Source organism: Mesoplodon densirostris, chromosome 14 (assembly GCF_025265405.1).
Source record: "Mesoplodon densirostris isolate mMesDen1 chromosome 14, mMesDen1 primary haplotype, whole genome shotgun sequence".
Lineage (NCBI taxonomy): Eukaryota > Metazoa > Chordata > Mammalia > Artiodactyla > Ziphiidae > Mesoplodon > Mesoplodon densirostris.
This window is the reverse complement of record NC_082674.1, coordinates 40,577,270-40,602,727: the sequence shown is the minus strand read 5'-3', so window position 1 is coordinate 40,602,727 and position 25,458 is coordinate 40,577,270. Positions and strand designations below refer to the sequence as shown.

The window sequence follows — 25,458 nt, the reverse complement described above, 5'->3', positions numbered from 1 at the left end:
AGATTTTCTGAGACTCTCTCAGCTGCCATGTATGCTAATACATATATATGGAATTTAAGGGAAAAAATGTCATGAAGAACCTAGGGGTAAAACAGGAATAAAGACACAGACCTACTTGAGAATGGACTTGAGGATATGGGGAGGGGGAAGGATAAGCTGTGACAAAGCGAAAGAGTGGCATGGACATATATACACTACCAAACGTAAAATAGATACCTAGTGGGAAGCAGCCGCATAGCACAGGGAGATCAGCTCAGTGCTTTGTGACCACCTAGAGGGGTGGGATAGGGAGGGTGGGAGGGAGGGAGACGCAAGAGGGAGGGGATATGGGAACATATGTATATGTATAACTGATTCACTTTGTTATAAAGCAGAAACTAACACACCATTGTGAAGCAATTATACTCCAATAAAGTTGTAAAAAAAAAAAAAACTGCATGAGAGTCTTCCTCAGGGGCCTAATAATATCGTGTTTCACCTTTGAGCCACTTTATAAACATTAACTGATTAAGCCACCCTTCTCTCTTCATAAGCTCTGGGCTTCTGCAGAGGGGACTTCATCCTCCACTCCCCTCAAATTACTCCAGGGGGAAATAGGCTGGGATCTGAAGGATCTTTTCTGGGGATTTTAGGCCAAGACAACATTAATGCCAAAGGTCCTGGAATAACAAACGCCGCTTGGGTAATGGCATGGATGTTTCTTTAAAAGAGACTGAATTGAGGTTCTCAACTCCCAAAGCCAGATTAGCAGAATGAAGAACTTGCCTCCATGGTCTAGGGCAGGGTCACTGAACTACTACGGCCCATGACACAAAATCCAGCCTGCCGCCTGTTTTTATGAATAAAGTTTTACTGGAACAGAGGCACGCTCATTGATGTACATGATATCTATGACCACTTTTACACGACAATTATCAACTGAGTGGTTGCAACAGAGACCAAATGATCCACAAAGCCAAAAAAGAAAAAAAAATTACTGCCTGGTCCTGTAGAAGATGGTTGCTGACCCCTGGTCTATAGGGAATTTAAAGTTTGTTCTCATCCCACATATTCCCTAATATCTTTAATCAAGTCTCTTTCCCTCTCTGGGCCTCAGTTGCTACATTTGTAGACTGAATAACCTCTGACCTGAATCATCGCCTTGGGTTTATTCTCTCATTGTTCTGCAAGTGTTACCATCTTATTTGTTAGCTTTGCCTCATCATTACAGCTGACTTTTTTGTGAGCAGGAACAGAGTTTTGTGTGTCTCATGAACCATTGTAGGCACAAGGTTCTATGCTGAGCTCTAAATCCACTTCTGGAGGGTAACTGAACTGACTTGAATTATATTTCTTTCTTTGCAGAGAGATCTCACAGAATGATGTCTTGGAAGCGATAGAGGCAAATGTGTTCTCCAACCTGCCCAAACTACATGAAATGTAAGCAAGAACCTGTGGGGTTTGCTCATGGCTGTTCTTGGCCATAGCTTTAAAGTTCACTTATTATATTCCTGGGAGGCCCTGGCTCTGCTCTGCCCTCAGACCCCTAGAATTTCATTTTAAGATGTCAAAGTCAGTCCAAAAGGCACTGTCATGTGTCTCTGCCTGGTGATCCAGGTCCCATTCCAGAGCTTGGTCTTATCCTGCTTCTTCCCTCCCAGAATTTCTTGTGTAGTAGACTCAAGAATCTAGCTCTGTGACTGCAAGTACATCTACCTCATCCTCTCATTCAAATTTATTCCACAGTCAAAGCCCAGAATAAATCCCCCATGATGTAGCTGAAGATGGGCAGTCTTAGTTTGACTCCATATACCCACCATGAAACCTTGGCCAAGATACAAAATCATGCTAAGACTTAGTTTTCTTATCTGTAAGTGAGAATAATAAAATTGCATGCCTCACAGGATCACTGTGATGAATAAATGAGATGATAAATGTTAAATAGATCTAACACATCAACCGGCATACAGTAAGATCATAACAATCCTTGGCCTCTTTACTACTCCAACCAAATTTACTTCCTCTTGTTGACATTCTAGTTTTACATACATGCCAATACTCATACAGATCCACCTCTGTTTCATACCAGTCTCTAATTACCATAGGTTATCAAAGCCCGAAGAGACTTCACAGACAATCTGGTGCAAAATTTTCCAAAGTATATTCTGTGTATCATTAAACACTTGGAAAATTATTAAATACCCCAAAAAAGGAAAAAAGTCTATGGTCAAATAAGGTTAAGTTGGACAGATTCACTTACTATAGGAAAACTCAGAGCCTGTAATATGCGAATATACACTTGGAATCTCCAAGAAGGATATCATATTAAGAGTTTCTCAGCTAATGTCATTGGAAAGGTTTCTCTGTGAAGCATTGATTAACATCTCACAAAATTCTCATGGAACACAGTTAGGAAAGCCAGTGACCCACTTTCCTAATTTTACAGGCGAGGAAAGAAAGACAGCGAGAAGTTGTGAGGCTTGTCTGGTCACCCAGCCAAATCCACAGCAGGATAAGGACTTGAACATAAATCTCCTGACTCTTTCGTATCTTTTTGAAAACTTTTTAGCATATATACATACCCCCACACACATGCATAATTCATATATGCATCCATCCATCCATATGAATTTGTTTAGGAATGACAGTCTGTCCATTTTGGCAGACCTCCTTCCCTTTTCTTCTGCTCCGCATCCCACTCTCATTCTTCCTCGTTGTCATTAAGCCTCTGCAACTGACGCCTTCCCTCCCTCCCCCCATTGCCCTCGTGCTCCTTCCTTCTTCTCACTCTGCTTGGCCTTTCCTTACCCTAGTTGGGAAAAGAGATCTGACCAGGGTCTCAGAACCCACAGAGAATATCAGAGAAATGAACCAAAGGGCAGCTGGCCTTCTGGGCAAGGTCAAGCAGGCGTCCCTCTATGCTCTTCAACGGGCAGTGGAGTTAATGGGATGGCTCTTTCATCTCTTCCCTGCATGGAGAGGTGCTCACCCCCATGTAGCACTGACTGTACTTAAAATGATTAATTACCTGGTACTTGGATTTGGGTAGCTACAGGTTACTGCAACATTAAAGCTAATGAAACAGGGAGGAAGTAATTAACACAGAGCATCTCTGCAAATATACATTGATCTAGCAAGATGGGGAAAGGGTAGCCTCTCTCCATCGGAATCCAAATGTGAACATGCCCACCTCCAGAACTGCACTGTGTCCAGATCAGGACACAGTGCAGGTCAACCTGGGGCAGAAGCCATCACTTTCCATGAGCTGTGAGAGAGCAGCCTCAGTGTGCAGCGTGAGGGGACTCACTGGCACATTCCCAGCTGCTGTCTGCTGGGACTGCACAGTGAAAGCCAGAGACGCCCACTGGTTTTCCCCCAGTCTTTGTTTTCCTTTGCCCCTTCACTCTCCTTTTCTCTAACCTCCTTTGGCTCTTCAGCCTTTTTCCTTCCCACCCTCTTTTGTTGTTTTTCATGCCCTTCTCTCTTGTCTCCCAATCAGACAAAAGTTTCCCCGCATTAGTCTCGTCCCTACCCGCTTAGTCTCCTCAGATCCTGGGAGATCCTTAATGGTTAAAGACTCAACTGTGCTCAGTGAAAACGACTCACCCAGTCAGCGCTTTGTTTGTCTCTGATGAATAGGTTCCAGGAAGACTTCAGTGATGAGAGTTATATGGGGCAGGGTTAATATTTTGTTTGCACAGTTTACTATAGTAAAAGACACCGCATGTATGCTCAATTTTTGTTGAAACGATGGATGGATGAATAGATGGATGGATGGGTGAATGACATTAACATACTCTTTACATAATGTGAAAAACACCATAGCATTCCTTACTGTTGAGGTCACGTGCATGTTCTTTCCTCTTTTACAGTAGAATTGAAAAGGCCAACAACCTGCTATACATCGACCCTGATGCCTTCCAGAACCTTCCCAACCTCCGATATCTGTAAGAACTCCTGTGCCCGCTCTATGATCAAATTGTGCACTCATATTTTAGCAAAATATCCTTTTGCAACTCTGGGGAACAACTGCTTTTAATCAAAGATGTGGGGTGGAAGTGGGGAGACACTTGCTGGTGGATTTTAGTTTAGTTTAATGAGTGAATTCCACTGACATAATTGCATTTTTGTTTTCATTTACAAAAACAGACATCATAAGGAATGCCATTTGCATTAATGGGATTGTCACAAGGACCTCTTGCAGAACTCAGTCATAATTTAGTGTTAATGAGATACAGCCAAAATTTCTGCTAGCATTTAGCTTGTGACCTTAACCTCAAAGACATCGTCTCTCTTGTTCTGCATTTAAGCATTTTTTTTCTTTGATAGATTACAGTGTTCTATATTAAAAGTTTTGGTTAATAATAGACATGGTATTTTTATCAGCAGAGAGATTCCTGGTGTTTGAGCTTTATCCCTTGGGCTTGCCTCCATTTGCAAAAACACCGCTTCTTCCACTCAAACAGCTTTCAGATTAGCTGAGGGCTTGTCAGAGCCCAGAGTGCTGTGATGGGGCCCCACAAAATAACAGATAAGAATTTGACCTATGGAGTCAAACTTTCTGGACCCATTTATTAGCTACTGATCACAGGCAAGAATTTAACCTCTTAAAGCCTGTTTCCTTGTCAAGAGAATGGAAATCATGATGAATGTGTATCTGTTATCTATTAACATAATAATAATGCATAACCACCTACCCCCAAAAGACAGTTTTTAAGCAATAACGATGTATCATTTTTACCTGTCTGTGAGTTGATCGGTGGAATGGTTCTGCTGAGCTGGACTCTGTTGGCCTGGCCTCAGCTAAGCTCACTCACCTATTTGAAGTTAGTTGGCAGGTGAAGTAGGTGCTGGCTGCTCTGGGTGGTCTCGGTTTGGGATGACAGCTCTCCACCAAGTGGTGTTCATTTCTAGCCAACTCACACAGGCCTGTTCACATGGCTGTCCTGGGGTTCCAAGAGAGAGAGTAAGCTTGCAAGCCTCTTGAGACCTAAAACCCTGAATTCGCACACCATTTCTTCTGTTGAATTTTATTAGCCAAAGCAATTCATGGGACCAGCCGAAGTTCAAGAGGTGGAGAAGCAGACTCCACTACTTGGTGGAAAAAGCTGCAAAGTCACAAGACAAGGTGTGTGGATACAGGGAAGGATAGGGAATTGAGGCCATCTTTGCAATCAATTTAAAGCATGTAAAAAGTTTTGCACAGTTCCTGTGACATCACAGTAAATGCTCAATAAAGATTAGCTACTAGTAATATTATGACTCTGTCCCTAACTTTTGATCCAGGAGACCTGGAGTTAGCAAGTAAAATAAGGAACACTGGGCTACTGTGGTTTAGCTCACTGAATGGAGGCTGACTGAGGGAATAAAAGATTTAACAGAACAAATTCCCTACGACCTGGAACTTCTGCTCTCTGACAGGAGCCCCAGAAAGGATCTGAGAGAGAAACAAGGTCTTCCACTCCTGAGTTCATGCCAGAGGCAGGACCAGCTTCACTGGCAGGCAACCAGGGCCGTCTGACGGGGCTCCATGCTCTAAAGGCACCCACGCTCAGAGGGCCTCGCCCCAGGTATAATACTCTGCTTTCGCCATCTTGAAACACTTAAACAGCTTTGAACGAGGAGCCCTGCATTTTCATTTTGCACTTCACCTCACAAATTATGTAGCCACTCATGCTCAGAGGTCAGGGTTATGACTGACTCAGGAGCCGTGGCTCTCTAAATGGACTTTGCTATACTCTCTGAAGAATCTACCCTGGGTTAGGTACATAGCAGTGGAGGAAATCTGAGGTAACAGAAAAGTCATGGGCCTTAGGATTAAAAAAAAAAATCTAGGGCCTCATCGTGACTCCACCATTTACTGTTGGGCCAGTCACTGGATTTCTGAGAGATGCATAGCTTATAGGACTCTCAAGTGAGGTTTACATATGAAAATATACTGTAAACTACAAACTGCTCAAAAACATTAATAAATGTACTAAGTATTTGTAGGATACTCTCTCTGGCCAACCAGTCAAAGTCTATAAGCCCACCCTCAGAAAAAGTCCAATAAGGGTTTAATACAGAGTTATGGTGGCCCCTAAGACCTTCAGCTTTCACCCAGAGTGTTTGGCATGAGTTAAAAAAAAAAAAAAAAAAAGGACTTTGAGATATGCCTTTACATTTAATGGAGCAGTATAGAAAAGAAAAAGAAAAAACTATATATGATGTCAGAAGGACTGGATTCCAGATGGGATGCTGTTATTCATCAGCTAGATAACCATTACCTTCTCTAAGCCTCCTTATCTGTAAATCGGGTGGTTGTAAAAACTAAATAAGATTATGCCTGTAGAAACATTTTGCAAGTTGTTTTTAGTGTATAAACCATAAAGAACTATATAAATATAAATTTATTAAAACTACCTATTACCCAGGTGGTTTCCTTCACCCCTTCCTCTTTCTTCTTTCCCTTCCAATTGCCATTCTTCCCTTCCTCCTCCTCTCCCCTTCCTCTTAGAAAAAGTCTGAGTGGAATAGGGGCGGCCACAGAGCCTTCCATAGCAGAACAAAAGCACGTTAGGATATGCAAAGGGACAGCCCTATTCACAGACTGTCACATGTGGCTCATGAGAAGCGCTCCTGCAGAGGAGAGATTCAAGAAGAAAGGGACCCCCTCACTCACACATTCCACAGCTATGATGATAACAGCAGGTCTGAGAATGGGGGACTGGGAGCACGTGACCAAGGGATGGGCAATCACTGCAAAGTTTGAAATCAAGAGCTCCAGCATTTGACCCTAATATTAGCCCACACCTTGTGGCCAGCACCATTTGTTCTTATTAATAAGGACCCTCAGCCCTCCCTCTAGGGGATGAGCACTGGGGAGGAATTTGGGAGGATGTGGGCGTGGAAGGCACAGCCCTAGACTGAAGGGGGAACTCTGGCAGAACAGAGGGGACAAATCGCCGACTTTGACTCTGGAAATATGTGCCATCTGTCATCAAGTCCAGCCTCCCCTTTGTGTCCTTTTCTCATTTTGAGGTGTTCAGTAATCCTCAGGCACACCTGGCTCCCCCATCAAGTCCAGACAAAGCTGGAGGTGACCACTTCGAGCCACATCTGTTCCTAAGAGGAGGTTATCGTTCTCAGAGTATCTGAAACATGCTTTCTAACTGGAGAAAGAAAAGAACTTGTAAGCAGTTTAGAGGAATTGTGTCACTGTTAAATGATCCTCCTCGATGGCTCTGAAAAATATATATACTTACATAATCCTACAGAGTATGAAGTCCTTTCACATCCACTGCCATGCTGATCCCCATCAGGAAGTTGGGACGAAGAGCCGTCCATCTTAAGCCTTTGGACTTATTGCCCAGGGTGGACTTTTCCCAGCTGCACACTCCTCCCGGGATGCAGCACAGGGTGACCCTGGGAACTAGAGCAACTTTTCACTCCAAAAACACTCTACCAGCAAGACATCTATTCAGGTTTCTCAGACCGTGGTCCTTTGAAGTGTTTTCCAAACTGCTAAGAGGAAGCATCTAAATTCAGAGTTGGTCCTCTAATTTAAAAGATGATTTCATGGAAAAAAAAGCCCAGTTAAGCTTCCTTATTTTTCCATTCTTATTTGTGTCTAAGCAGCGGTCATGAACAGCTTCACAATCCAGCAGCCAGGTAGAGGTGGGTGGCAACGATTTCATATATTCTTGGGAATGATGAACTACTTGCTTCAAGGCAAAGAAGAAACACAAAATGGATGAAGGAATCCAGAGGGGACCGGTAGGATGGAATAGTTGTTTATTTCCTTAAGCCAGGTTAAATGTTTATCATCACAGCCAGCAGAGCAGGAAATTACAAGGGGTAGGGGTGAGTTGTCATTTGACTTGAGAACCCTAAGCGCTGCATACACACACACACACTTAGAAATGTTATTCTGAAATTCTCAGCGTTGATTCCATTTCATGCTGATCATTTGATGGTACAGAATTCAAGACAACTAGAAATCAGCGTTCTCCATTATTCCCTTCATCCTTCACTGAGGAACCTGAAATGGTTAGGGGGGGAAGAAAGACTCATGAATAAAGAAATGTACTTTGACTAGAAGAATATACATCAGAGGATTCATCTGGGTGGATTTTTTAAAGTCAATATTGTATTTGCAAGCAGTATTTCTTTCTTTACCACTCTGCCTTCCTGGAGCTGACCTTTTGCATATGAAAGATTATCTATTGATCTGTAAATAAGGTTTACACAATATTCTCTTGCCTTTGCATCCTGTCAGTGTAATTCTTAGGCAGCTGGATGTTGCTCTTTGCTACTCAATAAACCATAATCCCATCTTGGCAAACCCTTCACACAGCTGGGTGGGCCCGCACCCTCAGCTGACAACTAGCTTCCTCTCACTGTGGGGGACTCTTAGAGCTTCTTAGGGGGCTGTTCATGGCAGCCACGCCATCTGCTTTCTCCAGCCAGGGATGATTCCAGGAGAGTCTTCACTGGGACTCACCTCAGCAGTTCTGGCTGTTTCTTCCCCCACCCCTCCCCCTAAGTCCCTCTCTCTCTTTTCTGCGTTCCTCTCTTTCATTTGTTTTGGTAGGAGTGCTGAAAGTAGCTTCTTTGGTTATAAAAGTTAAGCCATTTGTTGGACATCGCATGGCAAAAGGGACAGAGGGCAGGGATTCAGGAGGCGGCACAGAACAAGGAAGCACAGAGGCTCCAGGGCCATCGGGCTGGGCTCAGGTCTCAGTTCCTGCCCTTAGTTGTGTGACCTTGGGTAACTGGCTTAACTTCTCTAGGTCTCAGTTTTCCTTTCTATAAATGAGGAATCACATTGCCTGCATCTTTGCATTGTATTAAATGAAGTACTGAAAAGAATGACTGACATTTAAAAAATTCTCAATACATGTTAGCAATTCTTATTAAATTCCTGACTCTATCATTTACTAGCTAAGGGAGCCTGTGTAAGGGACTCCATCTCTATGTATCTCAGTTCTCTCCTCTGCAAAAAAAAAAAAGAAAAAGAAAAAGAAAAAGAATACCTATCTCTGAGAGTCTTGTAAGGATTAATCTGATGACAATGATGATGATGTGTTGGTGGTGGTGATATCTCTTTCCCCCTCCAATATTTCTAAGGTTTTGAAGGCCTTGTTTCTTTTGGACAGAACCCACTGATCAGCATTCACACATGAAAATATATCATTTGTGTTTCTCAAAAGTAAAAGGCATCCTTCTTACCAAACTCCTGACAAATCCAGAAAGGTCCCTCCAAACGAGTGAAATTACATAATCCTGCATAATCCTAACCCCTCCTTTCGCTCATTTTCAATACTAGTGGTCCACAATACCTCATGCCATCCCCACCAACCAACTGGTTGGATAATGCTTCCTATTTTTCTGTTGATTTACAATTTAACTCTTTTTATCATACTTCATTGCCTTTGAACCTCACAACGATCCAAGGAGTAAGCAGGGCAGTAAAAGTACAAGCAATTACTGAAGCCAGCTGGCCATGCCTGGACTCCCTGGTCACAGAGCTCTTCGGACAGGAATGTGCAATGTCCCTGTGGACTGTTCTGATACTTTTGATGTTCAGTAACATTTGGTTCTCTGTGGTGGGAGGGAAAGAGTCATACTTGGGTTCATTTTTCAAAGTTACTGCAGCCACGTGCACAGTAGAAAGGATCGGTGCCTTCCCATTTCTCCTCCATCATTTTGGATGTGAAGTAGCCAGTCAGCAAGGACTCATTCATTCAGCCAATCATTCAACAATCATGTACTGAGGCCATACTATATCCCAGGCTTTATTGTGATGTTTCTTGGGTGTACAAAAGATGACAAGACAGACGAAGCCTCTGCCCTTATGGAACTTACATTCTAATTGAAGAGACAAATGATGTTGTACAATGTCAGTGGGGATAGTGATATGAAGAAAAATAAAGCAGGGAAAGTAGAGTGATGGTTTAAAAAGGGTGGTCGAGAAAGGATAGAAGGGATGGCCTTGTGAGAGATGAAGGAGTCACCTACGGACAGCTCCCAAAACACGGAGCTCAGTCTTCCGGGGAGAAAAGACTATCATTCATTAACCCCTGAATATAATACATCTTTCAAGCTGTGTGGCACTGGCCATAGATAAGAGGACTGATCCAATGCCTTGGGCTGGACTAGTCAAAGAAGGCTTCTTTCAAGGTAGGGAGAATTTAGCTGCAACTTGGGGGATGAATAAAATTTAGAAAGACAGAAAAGAAGGAATTTTCTGTGAAAGAAAGAGGTGAGTAAATGCATAGAACATAAAAGGGCCATGGAATAGGCAGAGGATGACGAGATACTGAGTCTCAATAAACAGAAGGTGTACACTGAGAAGGGGTTTGACTATATCAGGATGGATTGGGCTTGGTGAGATTGGAAAACTAAATTTAAGCGAGGAGTTGAGTAGCAGAGAAGAAGCTATAAGAGAGTCTTACCAACAAGGACCTACTGTATAGCACAGGGAACTCTACTCAGTATTTTGTAATGACCTATAAGGGAAAAGAATCTGAAAAAGGATAGATACATATGTATATAAGTGAATCACTTTGCTGTACACCTGAAACTAACACAGCATTGTAAATCAACTATACTTCAATTGCTTTTAGAAAAAGAGCTTCTTAAGCAGCAGAGTGACAGGATGACAATGATTTGGACTGTAGATTGACAGGTAACAGGGTATAGACTATACTCAAGGGAGACCTGCTAAGGACCAGTTGCCTAATGCAGGAGTACAGTAATGGTGGCACCTGGAGGAATAGAAAGGCATGGTTCAATGGGGGACACATTTCCAAAACTGAACCACTGGCATATGATTTCCCTCTAGGTTGGACGACCCAAGTGAATGCAGTGATTTTTGCCCACTCACCTCTAGTAACCCTCAAAGCCTCCCTTCCCCCTAGTGACTCCCACACAGAATCACCCTGCAGACAGCACTCATCAAGAATTCAGTCTGGGCCAAAAGTCATCTTACACAGTGGCTGTGAGTATTGGGAAGAAATTATTAGCCAACTCCCTGGCTGTCAGTGTTGTAAATGTCTAAGGATGTTGTCATGACTACAAGGATGTCTGGGCACAATGGAAATTATACAATTGCTTCTTTTATCAGTAATCTGTCTAGCAGGGCCAACTTTGCCTGCCATTGTCAACTCCAGGAGAAGATAGCCAGATTTTCCTTGTGAACACTGAAATTCAGCATGAGATTTCAGCCTGAGCATGTCAGCCCCGGGAGAGCAAGAACTTCCTCTTGTCTTGGGCCCTGCTTGTAACAATGGTGACATTTTCATGCTGCTAACCTCTGCTCTTCATTCCTCTGACCTGTTCAGTGCTTTCTCCACCAAGAAGTTCAGGCCTTCTCCATCAGCAAGGCAATTACTGCATGTATCAATTCACATCAGTATGTTCAGATCTTGATAGTCTTCTTCCCAAGGGAAGTGGCATATTTTTTAAAAAGGAGCCTGGAAAAGGCAATGTGAGACCCAAGAATTGATAATGATAGACTCCCAGGCGTGGGGCTTCTGAGAGGGAAAGAAAGTCCAACAGGATCCACTCGAATAGCATGTAGGTGACCACCTACTCCAGCCGCTTGCAGTCTCTGGATTATATTTTCACAGGAGATACCTCTTATGAGGTAGGTATATCCTCACCTCGTTAATTCTGAAATAATACCTGTCTCTGTCATCACCAGAAATCAGATGTAAAGACCAGCCTAGAGAGGGTTCAGAGAGAAACACGTCTCCGATTAGCTGCATGAAGCTCAGCCCTGCCCTCTTCCTCCTTGCTAATATCACCTCCACATCCCCCCAGACAGTGATGGGCTGATCTCTTCAAGTCTCGGTTTCTTCACCTACAAAATGGAAATCATAAAATATGCTTCAAGAGGCTAATGAAAGAGGAAAAGGGACTCTACATTCCTCTTAGATCTCTCCTAGCCCTCAGGTGCTTGGTGTCTAAATTGTGTTCTTCACAAATCTGGGGATCCCAGAGTCACTGTCCTGTCCTGAGCTCAGCATGTTCAGATCCAGCACAAAGGGCCCTGTAGGGAAGGAGAAAGTCCCTCTATAGGACAGGAAAATCCAGCCTCCTGCAGACCACTCTGCTTCCCAGATCAGGCTCCTCTTCCCCAGGATTCAAGGAGACGCTTTAAATGCTGAGATCCTTCAGAGGCATCAAACACTTAAACCAGCTGTAAATTACTCTTAACTTGAGTACAACAGAAGCTCTGCTTCTTAAGCTAAAGGGGACTCGCAGAATGAGCCCTGCCACTTCGGCCCCTTACAAAACGAGCACAGCCAGCCCTAGCGGAGCCTGAGAGGTACTGGATGTGGCATCAGGCTTAAGAGGCAGACAACACCCAGCAGCCATGGGAGCTGGCCTACGAGGGCAAATCCCTGGCAGGGCTGGCCCCAGGCACAGGCAGGAGAGACAGCTGAGCTGGCGAGAATCTGACGGGCATCAAGCGAAGCCCCGCCTCCGTGCAAGACAAACTGCCTCTTCTTCCACCACTGCAGCCTCAATTCAACAGAGGAAGGTGTCAAGGGTACTTTGGTCCTTTCTGACCCTTTTAGACGTGCAATTATCCCTGGGAGAGGCCACATACTAAGATACTGGAGCTAACACGAGAACTGTCAGCTACCGGCTCTGTAGGGATGGGGCAGCCCCTGGAAGCAGAGATGGGCCAGAGGAGGTTGGGCAGTGCCGTGGGCAACAGGGGGTGGGCAGGACGGTGAGAGAGGGAGGGCGTCATGCAGTCAGCTCTGGTTACCAGACTGTGTGCTCCTCCAGGATGGGGACCAGGTTGTCTTCACGGCCACACCCCCAGTACGTGGCACACAAAAAAGGCGTTCAGCTATGTACTTCTCCTTTTAGAGAACACTGGCTGTCATCGCTCACGCCAGACCTCTTGCGCAGCTGGTTCTCGCCTCACTCTGGAATGCTTGTTGAGGGACCCATTTGTTCCTTGCTGCCCTCATTCATCTCATCTGCTTTGTCTTTCACAGTGTGTGCTCTTAGGTTGTCAGCTAAGAACACAGGCGTCTTCTAGCCACATGGCCCCACTGCTCCCAAACCTCTGGCTTGTCCATCTGGGAAGATGTTGTCTTCCCGTGGGCATGGCTACAGGAGGAAGGCATTCCAGGGGGCTCCTCGGCCAGCCAGATCAGCTGGCTCAAGACTGGGGAGCAGTGAGGTGGCAGGAGAGGGCATCACCTGATTCAACTGACCTCTAATCCAGAGCAAAGGCCGCATCTAGCTCATCTCTGAGCTTCTACAGAAGGGTCTGCACACAGTAGGTCCTTAATGAAAACGTGGGCCTGGATTTGAATCTTTCCGTTTGGGTACTGGAAGGGAAGCAGCTGCTGTTTTTAGAGAAATATCTTGGGGCATTACAGAGTGTGAACACTGCAGTGACAAACGGTCTCAGGAAGAATATTTTCATCCCCAGCAGACATTACAAAAATGTTCTGCTGCGGTTTAATCATGAGGTCACCCACAGCAAACACCCCACAAATAATGTCTAGTTCAAGAGGGGCTGAGCTCCTCCCCCACCAGTTGGGATTCAAAGATAAAATTAGGCAGCCTCCCTCACAAAGCTCACCCACCCCCGTCTCTCTGGACAAGGGCCAAACCACCAGAGCCGCCTGGACACCAAAGAAAAGCTCTTCTCTCTATGAGAGAGCCACATGCTCAGGCTCCAGCCGTGGTCCTGCTTGTGTCAACAAGTAACGAGACCTCTCTGGGCCTCACGTAAGATGGAGAGGAAAGGGACAGCCCCATCTCCTTCAAAAGTTGTAAGGAAGAGAAAGGAAGGAAGAAGATGAGTCATGGTGCGGGGACTCTTTCAAAGTTCAAAATGGCAAACAAGTGCAAGCACTGCTGATTGGACAGGGCACTGCTGGCAGATACGGGGTGGGACACAGAAATCACAATTTACAAGGCACTTTCGCTTTACATTAATTTACATAGTCTTACAAAAGCCCTCTGAGATATTTACTGATGGTTCCATTTCACAGATGGGAACCTTGAGGTTCACGGATGCTGACTGAATTGCCCTCATTCCCAAAATGGGATTAAGAAAGGATCTTGGAGCAGGAGAGACAGGGAAACTGATACTAATTGAACATCTACTAGATGGCAGACCCTAAACTAGGTATTTTGTTCTCACAACTCATCTTCCAACCTTCCAAAACAGTGAGATGTGTATTTTGCCCAATTTATAAATGAGGAATTTGAAACGCAGAGATCCTGTAGTTGGCAGAACTGAGATCTGAGGCCAGGAGTGTCTGACTCCATCCCGGTTCTCCCCGCTTTCCGGGGCTCCGCGGCTGGGAAGGTGCGGAGTGTGGGTGAAGTCAATGTCAACGTACCCAGTGTTCTGAGCGCAAGAGTGACACCTGATTCCTGTTTGCCATTTGGAACTTGTGATCATCTACGCGGCTATGTTGAAGTGTACCTAAGAAATAGCTTTCTAAATAATTAATGCTTGAAATGAGCTGTGGGGAAGGGTGTGCAAACTGTTTAAAATATTAACTCTTCTGCGACTCCCCTATGTAATTTAAAAGTAACTGCTTGCTACAGATTGGTAGTCTGATTAAAGTTATTCGTACGTCGGCATCCAATAAGGTCCCAAAAGATTACCTCTTAGGAACACTCTGTTAGCAGTGAATCTAACTTGGAGAGATCTTTAGGTTTTAAAAGTCCTTATGTAGCCAGTGTGGTATCATGGAAAGAAGATCACCAAGAGGCGTGGGAGCCCGAGGGCCCAGGTTCCGACCCCACTTCTTCCACTTGATAGCAAACAAGTTAACTGAAACTCTCTAAGCCTCAGTTTCCTTATCTAGAAAATGGAGCTAATAATAGTATCTTCTTCATGGCATTGTGGGCAGGAATAAGTGACTCTGTACAGGCAAGGCCTGTATGATGGTGCCTGACATGTGGTAAGGTAATTGGAAAGTATTAACTATGATTCTTTCTGGTTTGAGCTTAGAAATTTGGGTGATTCATTTACCCTCTATGAGTGTTGCCTGTCTTATCTGTAAGACTGGAATCATAATTATATTCACCTTAGAAACTCACAGTAAAGTCAAATGAGGTAACATGAAATAACTCTGTCAGTCACTTGAGCTACATAAATATAAGATAAGGCGATTTTCCAGTCTTTTCTTCCTAGAAGTCTGGGTCAGAACTGTGACCTGTGTAATCGGTTCCTAGGACTTCAGTTACTTCCCAAGTACCAGTCCTCTGGTCTATTGCCACGTTAGGCAGCCTCTCACCCGGGGCCAAGTCAGACACTGGTCACTGTGTCCCCAAGCAGGAGGAGACAGTGATGAAAGTTGCCACGTGGTTTTCTTAAAGTCCTTCTCTCAACCTAAGTGACACAACAACAGCTCCCACCCTTCCCCACGGCGGGGGGCTGGGAAGGGCAGATTCTCAGGCATCTCCAGGAAACCTCCTCACAAGGTTCCTACACCGCTCTCATGCCCACTGCGCACGAGAGGTTAAGAGTTGTGTAACTGGTTTCTAGAAACCTGGACTATAGCATGTCTCATACCTCGGCATCTCAGGAAAAACTCCAACTCTGACATCCTGTTACACTGAGACCTGCCCTAGCCACGAAGGCATCGTGTAGCAGGCTCCGAATTGAAAGGACAAATAACAACAAAGTGAGAGCTGCTCAGTAACCCATCACAAACTTTGTTTTTTTCTACATTCAGCCCCATTTTGTCAAAGCTTTCTCTTCAGTTTAGTCCTCCTTTGATTCATTTTGCCATCAGAGAACATGATTTCTTCTTACCCAGACAGGGTGTGTAGTAGAGAGGTTAATTGTTGGGCTAGGAGTAGGAATCTGATCCTGTGACTGACAGACCCTGTACAGCTGCAGGGGAGTTATTCAGAGTCTCTTACCTTCCCTCTTTAGGTTGTCCCATAAAGGGGCCCATCCTAAAATGCCGGGAGAAACTGGATCAAAGTTCATTTGACAGAGTGTGCCTTTTCACCAGTGTGGTTCTGTAAACTTTCTGATTTATATCATGGCAGAGGAATACAGAGGGCTGACTAATAGAACACTCTGTCTAAGAGAGAGTTTGCCAACCATGTTCTAAATGGTAACAGCATTTCTGGAGAATTAGCATAAATCAGCATAAATACTCTAGCTTCTAGCAGGGCTTCCAAGGTTGAACCAGGAAACACCAAACTCAGGAGATACTCTACAATAAAGGAAGAATCCAGGGTCAATATGTTTGGGGAAAGACAGCACACTACTTCCTCCTCTTGGGCATTTACAATGAATAATATTGTGGTAAAGGCTCTGAGAATCCTTCAGGAAAGAAACAGTTTAACCTTATTAATCCAGCACTTCCTAGACTTATTTGATGACTGTGGCCTTTCGTTTGTAAGCAAAGCATTTATAACCTTTGGAAACAGCATTTATGGAGAAATGCTCCAAGTTTCTAAGTTGGAAGTCACCTTAGAGGTCACAGAGTTCAACTCCCCTTTCCAATTCTACACCCAGTTCCAATGTGTGGGGTTTCCCCTCACACATCCAAGCAATTCTCAGACACCAGCTGGGTGCCCTACAATTTAACTGTGATGCTATCTACCTGGATACAGCATTAGATCCCACAGATTTAAGGCTCAGTCCTATAAGATTGTCCCCCTTCAGGCACCAATTCCAAGTCCAGGTTGTCACCTGTGCTCCTGACCAAACAGCTATAGATTGGAGGTTCCAATGACCCCTCTTTGAGTTTGGTTAATTTGCTAGAGAGGCTCACAGAACGCAGGGAAACATTTTGCTTACTAGATTACCAGCTTATTATAAAAGGATACAACTTAGGAACAGACAAATGGAAGAGATGTATAGGGAAAGGTATGGGGAAAGGATTCAGAGCTCCTATGCCTTCTCCAAGCCCACCATGATCCCCACCCAGAAGGTCTATGCCAGGAAGGGGAATGGAGACCAAATATATATTTTGTATCATAAATAACAATATCACACCCCTCATGAAGAAACCCAGCCACAGAGACACATTTCCAGAGGTAGGGAACCAAGTGCTTTGCAGTACAATTCATTCTTCGGTCTGATCACAGTAGGAGCACAAACTTTAGAGTCAGAAAGATGTGGATTCAACCTCTAGCTCTGCCCCCTTATGTGTGTCTTTGTGAAAGTGATTGGACCTCTCGGCTAAGCCTCCTCCACGCTGATATGAGGATGGTAATGATACCCACCTCCTACGGTAGAGGAGAGGAATAAATAAAATAATCAATGTTAAGTGCTTGGTGTGGTACCTGGTACATAGGAAGTGTTGAATAAATGTTGACCATTATTATTATTAATCCTACACCTACTTTCCCAAGCAACACAGCACTATTTCCACCTGGAAGCTCTTCAGAATCACAGGCTTCTCTTCCCAAACAAAATATCCTACATAGTGAACAATACGGTCTTGATTCTTCACCCCATCAGCTAAAAAAACACTAAAAAACAACAACAAAAAACCTATATCCCAAATAAGTTTATTTATAAAGTAGATACATATATAATGCAGTATTAATGTTTGTGTGCATTACAAAATATACACAAAAATTATATTTTAACGTATGAAATAAAGGTGAATAAATCATGTTTTACATGTGCACCTTGCCTTATTATATACCATTTTATATGCACAATAAGCCTAGTTTGCTCTAATTATAATAACAATATTTTAGAGAAAGCAATACCATAGGATGTGCTTCATTATTTTTTTTTTTTTTTTAATTTTTTTTGCGGTACGCGGGCCTCTCACTGCTGCGGCCTCTCCCGCCGCAGAGCACAGGCTCTGGACGCGCAGGCCCAGCGGCCACAGGCCCAGCCGCTCCACAGCACGTGGGATATTCCCAGACCGGGGCACAAACCCGCATCCCCTGCATCGGCCGGCGGACTCCCAACCACTGCGCCACCAGGGAAGCCCGTTTCATTATTTTTTAATCCTTAGTTTAACACTCAGAAAAGCAATTCACAGGTCATTTCAATAATAGATTTCAATGGCTGTCAAAGCTGAGAACAAAACCTCACTAAAGCAAATATAGCTGCACTCTGAGTCACCCAGACTCCATGTTCAATCCTACTCTTTCATGCAAATATTTTTATGAAATTCAGCTAGTAAATTTTCTTCCCTAATGCCAATCAGATGTTCCTACAAACCTGAATGATGTTGTATTTTTATGTTTCTAATCAAAGTGTTCAAAACCCAGTGAAAAAATATAAACAAGTTAGAAAATTGCATATCCTTGTTTCTAAAATATGCAATATGAGAGTTTTCATAACTGATGACATGCATCATTTTCAGCAATAAATTAATTTCCATTTTTCCCCAAATTCTTTCCTTTGAAATGCTGTTGTATTCTTCCCCATTATTAATACATCACCTTTCCCTTAAAGAGATAAATCAAATATGTCTAATTTGAAAATATCTGCTTTGTAACATTATTTCTGATAGTCATTTGTCATCACAGAAAAACTCAACCAGTTGGAACACTCGTATTTTCTTTTAATTTGTAAGTCATCTTCCATTTTGTCAACTCTTTGTAGTAATTTTCCTCAAGATGACCAACAAGCCTCTAGGTAATAGTATGATCAAGACCCAGACACTAAACAGAATCTGACAGGCAAGAAGGTTTATCCAGGCAGGTTTGTCCAAAGAAGAAGGAGGAAATTAGAGAAAGGGGGAAGGAGGAATCTGGGAAGTTCATCTGTGGCTTCCAGTGGTTGCAACAGGGCACAGAGAGCCTCAGGCAGCAGGTAACAGACCAGCCTGCCCAGGCATCATGGAGGTCCACAAGGACAACAAGGACCCAGACACGGAAACAGCATCTTGGTGCCCAAGAGAACTGGGGGAAAGCAAGGCATGGCCCAGGTTCTAGGGAAACCAGGAAATCAGACAAGGTCTCAGTTATAGCAATGGAATATGACTGGACCATGACCAATAACAGTGCCTGGACACAGTGCTAAGGTTTCCTGTTAGGTAAATCTTATTTCCCTGAGTAAAAGATAAAGGATCTGAGTCCTACAGACTTCAACTACCTCCTTAAGGCCATACAGCTTAAAAAGTGGTACAGTCAGGACTTGAACCCAGATCCTCTAGCAACAGAGCTGCTAGTTTAAAGCTATGCTACTCATCCTATCTGAGAATAGGACCAGAGCCCGATGGTTTAACCAGAATATTAGGTCAAAACAGAATCTGCAGCCAGGCTAATAAGGCTGAGATCTTCAAAATCTTGCCTTCAGGCTCATTAAATTCCCCCTGATTGCTAAGGAGTCTGGTTTCCATGGAGACTGAGGCAAGTTTGATCTGAATATGAGTTAAATATTTCCAGCTTTGAAGACATGAGACTGGGGAGGCAGGAAACAAGGCTCTCCCACTGTCTCAGGTAATTCCTTACCCAAGATCATTTTACAGAAAGAGAAACCGAGGCTCTGAAAATGTAAGTGAACTGCTCAGCACCATCCAACTAGTGAGAGAGAAAGCACTTAAATCCGGGGTCCCTCATCTTAAGGCTAAGGCCCTTTTCATTGAACTACAGCTTATTACACACACTCCCATCTAACTCCAAGTTTACGTGATTTTACACCTAATCAAATCTTTATTTAATGATTTGGAAAGTATATGTTAGCATCTTTTCTAATGGTGTATGTAGAGATGCAAATTCCCAGTCAATAAGGATCTACAGTTAAGAGAAAACTCAATATCAGTGAGCCTCAAAAGGTAAGGAGGCTTCTCATATATTAATTAAGTGTAGTCCACTCTTCTCCTTCTTATGCATCATTGGATAACTAACTTCTCCCAGAGTGGTCAGAAGGAAGAAGTACATTTTATCTAAGAGACAGAAAAATGTAATTAAAAATGTAAAAAATAAGGAAGACAAAGACTTAAATTAGGTGCAAACAAAGCTTATATCATGGGAAATCAATTAGAAGATGGAAAAAGGAGTTCAAGTTCAAACCCTCAGTCTTGGTTTCTAGGAAATGTGCTTTGGCAAAAATAATAAACCCCTAACCTAGACACACAACTGGCAGCATCGCATTCTTAAATCAAATTTGCCTAAAATATCTCAGTGGGCCATTAAGGCCATGGTATGGAATCTGTTTCTGCCTCAGTTCACAAACTAAAAGAAAACTGGTTCGCACCGTCTCAGAATTCAGCATTCCCTGCCACAGTGGATTCTGAGTGGAACAGAGATAAAGAATTGCATTCTTGGTTAGCATGTGTGATGGAGAGTGATATGCTGTTCTACCTGACTTTTCTCAGTTCAGTGGGTTATGCAGTAGGTTCTCAATAACTACCCATTGGTTTGTCCTGCCCACTACTGTGAAGTCAGGGTTATGGGATGGTGAAAATATGGGCCACCTCTGCTCAGGGAGTCCCCAAGTCTTCTTACTTCCCATTACAGCACCTCAGAGTGGCTTCTAAACACTTAGGCATCAAGTCCACACTTCTTTACCTGGTCTTAAAGGTTCCTGAGATACTGCCTCCTCCTTCCCTCTCCATCCTCTTTTCCTCTGTGTCCCACCTCCTACAAACCTCCTGTGGTCTAAGCTACACACACTCACTTCCCTAGTTCAGGCCAGTAAGCTTTATACTCTCTCAGAAATCTGGTTTGCTCTCCTTCCTTGACTAATCCAACCCATATTGCTCTCCCCTTCCCTGAACTCTTAAGACACTCACAGTCAGTAACATAGACTTTAGCACTTGACCTGTCTGAGTATTTCCACTATACTAGTCTTAACTCCTCAATTTACCTGCAAACCCTGAAGACATGGGTCTTTGGTGGTTTGGGCATGGTCTTTGGTGTCCTCCCTTGGATGGGTTGTATGAAGAGAAGATGTATAGTCCAATGCAAAACAAGTGAGCACACACACACTATAAATTTAAGAAAAAACAACCCACCAGCCCCGTTGAAGATTCATGAAAACACTAATGATGTTTAGGACAATGAGCCTTAGAGCTTTGGGGTCAACTGTTCATGAAAGCAAGTATATTATCTAGTTAGGGGGCAGGACATAGTGGGACTGGTTCCCATCAACTGAAGGGACCTCACTAAGTTCATCCCGGCAGGCGAAGTACCCATTTTCGTCATTGTAACCTCAAGACTGGTGACAGTTAGGCATGAAAGGTGCTAACACCAGCTCAGAATGTAAAGCCAGCTGTTGACTAGAGAGGACTGTGAGCCAGTTACCTTTCTTTAGAAGATCCATTTGCAGAATTTAAATTTGCTGACATTTGGCCCTCAGGCCTTTACCTGTTCTTGAAGATAAACTGCAGTTGAGTGAATCAAAATAATTTCACAGCAAACAGTCATCTGACCAAAGCAAACCCATTGAGACATAGAGCTCCTAGCTGATTACCCACTTCCAGCCTCCAACAGACATGAATTTATTGATCAGAGGGGAAAAATGAATTGAAAACTAATTATTCATCCGAACTCCATTTCCTGAGTTACCTTGGGGTTATGGAGAGTTTCAGCTATAGAGTTATCACCAATAATCCATCTCACTAGATGGTCACTAGATCTTTTTAAGTGCCTTAAACTCAGAACTACTGGAATAATCTTAGCCATTTTTGCTGTGTTTTTTCTTTTCTATAAAGACCAAAAATTTCATTGTGCATCTACAAACACTTATAGATGTCCCATAAGTATAGTGGCTTTGGGAGCTCATACTATTGATATTAAATAATGTACTTGTACTCTTCTCATTGACAATCATAAATTCTTCCCTCCTTCAATTATATAAAATTCTTACTCATTCATTAACAGAAAGAGAGCCAAGTTGTTATCCATATAATGTCAAATCAGTTAGGTGTGATGAACACAGCCAGTGAATGATTCCTTTTTTGTGCTCATCTCTTGACAGCACATAACACACTGCCTGGCCTGATACACATCAAGCACTTTACATGCACCAACCACTGTGAAAATGTTGAGTTTTCAGAAGAAACATGATTTCCATCATCATGTCGTTCACAATCTGGTTGAAGAGACAGACGTTGAATAGACACATTAACACAAGATAATATACAGTTGAGAATCTTGATGAGTGCTAATAAGGGAAAAGTGCTAAAAAGGAATATGATTATACTGGGAATAAATCGGAACCTTAATTTAGACTGGCAATCAGGGAGCTCTTCTCTGAAGAAATGACATTTGTAACTCAATCCTGAAGGATGAGTTGAGGTTGGCCAGGTGAAGTGTGGGTGGTGAGCCTTCCAGATAGAGCATGTGCAAATGCCTGGAAACAGGGAAGAACTTAGCGCATCTGAAGAAATGAAAGAAAGCCACTGGTGCTGAAGTGAATTGGGTGAATGGCATGAGTTGAGGGTTCAAGTGTAAGCAGGAAGGAGTATAAATTTTACTGTAGGAAACAACTAAAGAAAAGCAGAGGAATAATGCCATCTTATTTACATTTTTTAAAAGAATGCTCTGTGTACTGTATGGAGAATGGGTTTGAAAAGACAACATTAAATGTGTGGAAAGGAGACTATCGCAGAAATCTAGGGGAAAGATGATGGTGGCTTGTTCTAGAATGGTGTCAGTCGAGATGGAAGAAATTGTATGGAAATGGAATCTAAGAGGATGTTGAGATGGACTGGATGTTGGGGAATGAGGGTGACGAAGCCAAGTTTAATGTCACATTTCTAACAAATAATTGATAGATGGGAGTGCTGTTTATGAGGAAGAATTGAGAAGGAGCAGTTTTGTGAAAGTGATGGTGGGAACTAGTTTAGTTTGTTATGTCAATGAGACATTCAGAAGAGGATATGTGAAGTAAACTTTAATTAGGATAAACTAGAGAGGTCAGAAGCCAAGTATAAATCTAGGAGTCGTCATCATATTGATACTACTTGAAGCCATGGGAAATGAGACCTTCCCAGCAAGACTATAGAGAAAAAAGGCAGAAGGCTCCGAGTACGTCTAGAAGAGGGGGCATCAACAACGAAAAACTTAAAAGGAGTAACAAAGAAAGAGGCAGAATAATAGAAAAGTGTGATTGGACACAAACTAATAGAAGAGAGAGTCTGGCAGAGAGTACTGAATTCTCCTGAAAGGTCTAAAAAATGAGAATTTAAATTGTTCATTAGATTCATTGTTTATGGGTTGGTAGATTTGGGGCATGACGAAAGTAGTTTCAGTGGAGAGGTATAGAACGAAAACAAATTGGAGCATCCTCAACAAATTAAAGAGGAATACAACATGAGAAAATGAAGATAGCGTGCGCAGACAACTCTTTCTAGAAACTTTACTGTAAAAGAAGGAAGAAAAACAAGGCTGGGCTACAAGTGGAGACAGATTTGGAGTAAAGGCAAATGGCAACCGTCAGTGAGTCTATGTAAAACGTGAAATTCAGTGCAAGTTAGTACCTGTCTCAGTCTAGGTGATCCAAAATATGTCTGAGCAAGGACTTAACAAGTGAGTATTTTATTTTACATTCAAACTGGAGAAAAGAGATTCGATGACTAAGAAGAAAAGAAGGAATGAGGGAAAGGCAACTCAAGAATGTATTATTGTTGACTGCCACCAGGAAATCAAGGCCCAATTATGCTAGAGCCCATCTAAGCTGTCATTTAGAATACATTAAGAGTTGTTCACCCAAGGAGTGGAAGAGTTCACCACTAGAAGAGTTGCCCTATGGGGTGCTAACTCCCTTGTAGCTCCCAATCTGCCCCATGCCTCAAAATAGTTGAGCAGATTCCCATAAGCGTCCCACTCAGAGGTGGTACAGGAGCCGAGGATACAGAATGAGAGATACCCAGTATAACTGAGGGCCAGTGTCTGCTAAGTTAAATCCGTATGTAGCTGGTTGCTACGGTAACTGCTAGAGTAAAAGATGGAGCAAGAGGATGTGAAACAGGGCTCAGCGGTGTCTGATATAATATCTACCTTGATGTTCACACACTCCACAGTCTTTCCAGTCTGGAAAGATGAAATGGCTTGCGTCTAGTTCATGCCAGAGCTGGCATGTACATTCTCCTGATTCCTGGCCTCCAGACCTCCTTGCCTCTGTTTAAGATTAATTACTCCAAGTAGCCGTGATACCTGACAAGTAAATTAACTGCATAAGGGTTTTAATACATTCTTCGTGACAGAAGCAAGAAATGTTTTAGAACCAATAACCAATTAACCTAATATTTTATGAGCACATACTGTATTCCCAATCTGCACCAGCAGTATAGATTGCCAAAGAATATTAAGTATGGCCCTTGCTTTGATGTCTCATTAAAAGAATACTGCATAGACCCATGGGAAGATATCTAAAAATAGTAGAAGGCTGGATATGATTACATAACAAATGTAGAATAAGCCTCTGTCAAGCTAGCAGATATTTAGTTATGGCAATGTTTCTGTTGGAACTTCTCTGAGTAGAATCTCAGAGGTGATGGAGAGCAATCATGAAAGTTATTTGTTTTGGTTAGAAACTTCAAACTCCAAATGTTAACAGAAGCTATCTCTGGGTAGTGAAACTAGAAGTGATTTTTACTGTCTGCTGTAGATGTTTCCATATTTTCCATAAGTTTCATAATACATATGTATTACTTTTATATTCAAAGAATATACTTTTTAAAATAACCAAAGGATGTTGAGCCACTAGAACTCTCATCATTGCTAGTGAGAGTGCAAAATGGTACAGCCATTTTGGAAAACAGTTTGGCAGTTTCTAATAAAGTTAAACATACACTTACTTACCATCAACCTAGTAATCCCACTCATAGATATTTACCCAAGAAAAGTAGAAATGTTCCCTCTCTCCCTCCCTCCCTCTGTCAGTCTCAGTCTCTGTCTCTGTCTCTCTGTCTCTCTCTGTCTCTCTGTCTCTCTCTCTCTCTCTCTCTCTCTCTCTCTCACACACACACACACACACACACACACACACAATACACAAATGTTTAAAGCAACTTTTTTATAATCAAAAAAATTGGAAACAACCTACATGTTCTTCAACCTACGAATGAATAAACAAACTGTGGTATATCCTTACAACGGAAGACTAATCTGCAATAAAAAACAGCGAACTACTGGGACTTCCCTGTGGTCCACCGGGTAAGACTCCATGCTCCCAATGCAGGGGACCAAGGTTCTAACCCTGGTCAGGGAACTATATCCCACATGCATGCCGCAACTAAGACCCAGAGCAGCCAAAATAAATTAAATAAATAAATATTTTTTAAAAACCCAGTGAACTACTGATACATACAATAACATGGAAGAATCTCAAATGCATTATACTGTATGAAAGAAGTTCCATAACATATGGTTGCACTGATACGACATTTTGGAAAAGGCAAAATTATAGAAATAGAAACTGATCAGTGGTTGGTAGGAATAGGAAGTAGAAGGAGAGGTAACTACAAAGGGCAATACAACATAACTTGGAGGGTTCTGGAACTTGGCTGTATCTTGAGTGTGCCAGTATCTAAACAGCTGCATATGCTTGTGTTCACTCAGGTCTCT

General features: G+C 42.9%; 1 protein-coding gene across 2 annotated transcripts in view; it reads left to right on the top strand.

The window, feature by feature from the left end:
- Window positions 1-25,458, top strand: part of FSHR (follicle stimulating hormone receptor) — a 171,504-nt gene that overhangs the window by 114,509 nt on the left and 31,537 nt on the right. For both annotated transcript variants that reach the window (XM_060117028.1, XM_060117027.1), the window contains exons 3-4: window positions 1,345-1,419; window positions 3,852-3,926. In XM_060117028.1, the coding sequence (XP_059973011.1) occupies window positions 1,345-1,419; window positions 3,852-3,926 (150 nt within the window). The remainder of the gene's footprint in view (window positions 1-1,344; window positions 1,420-3,851; window positions 3,927-25,458) is intronic.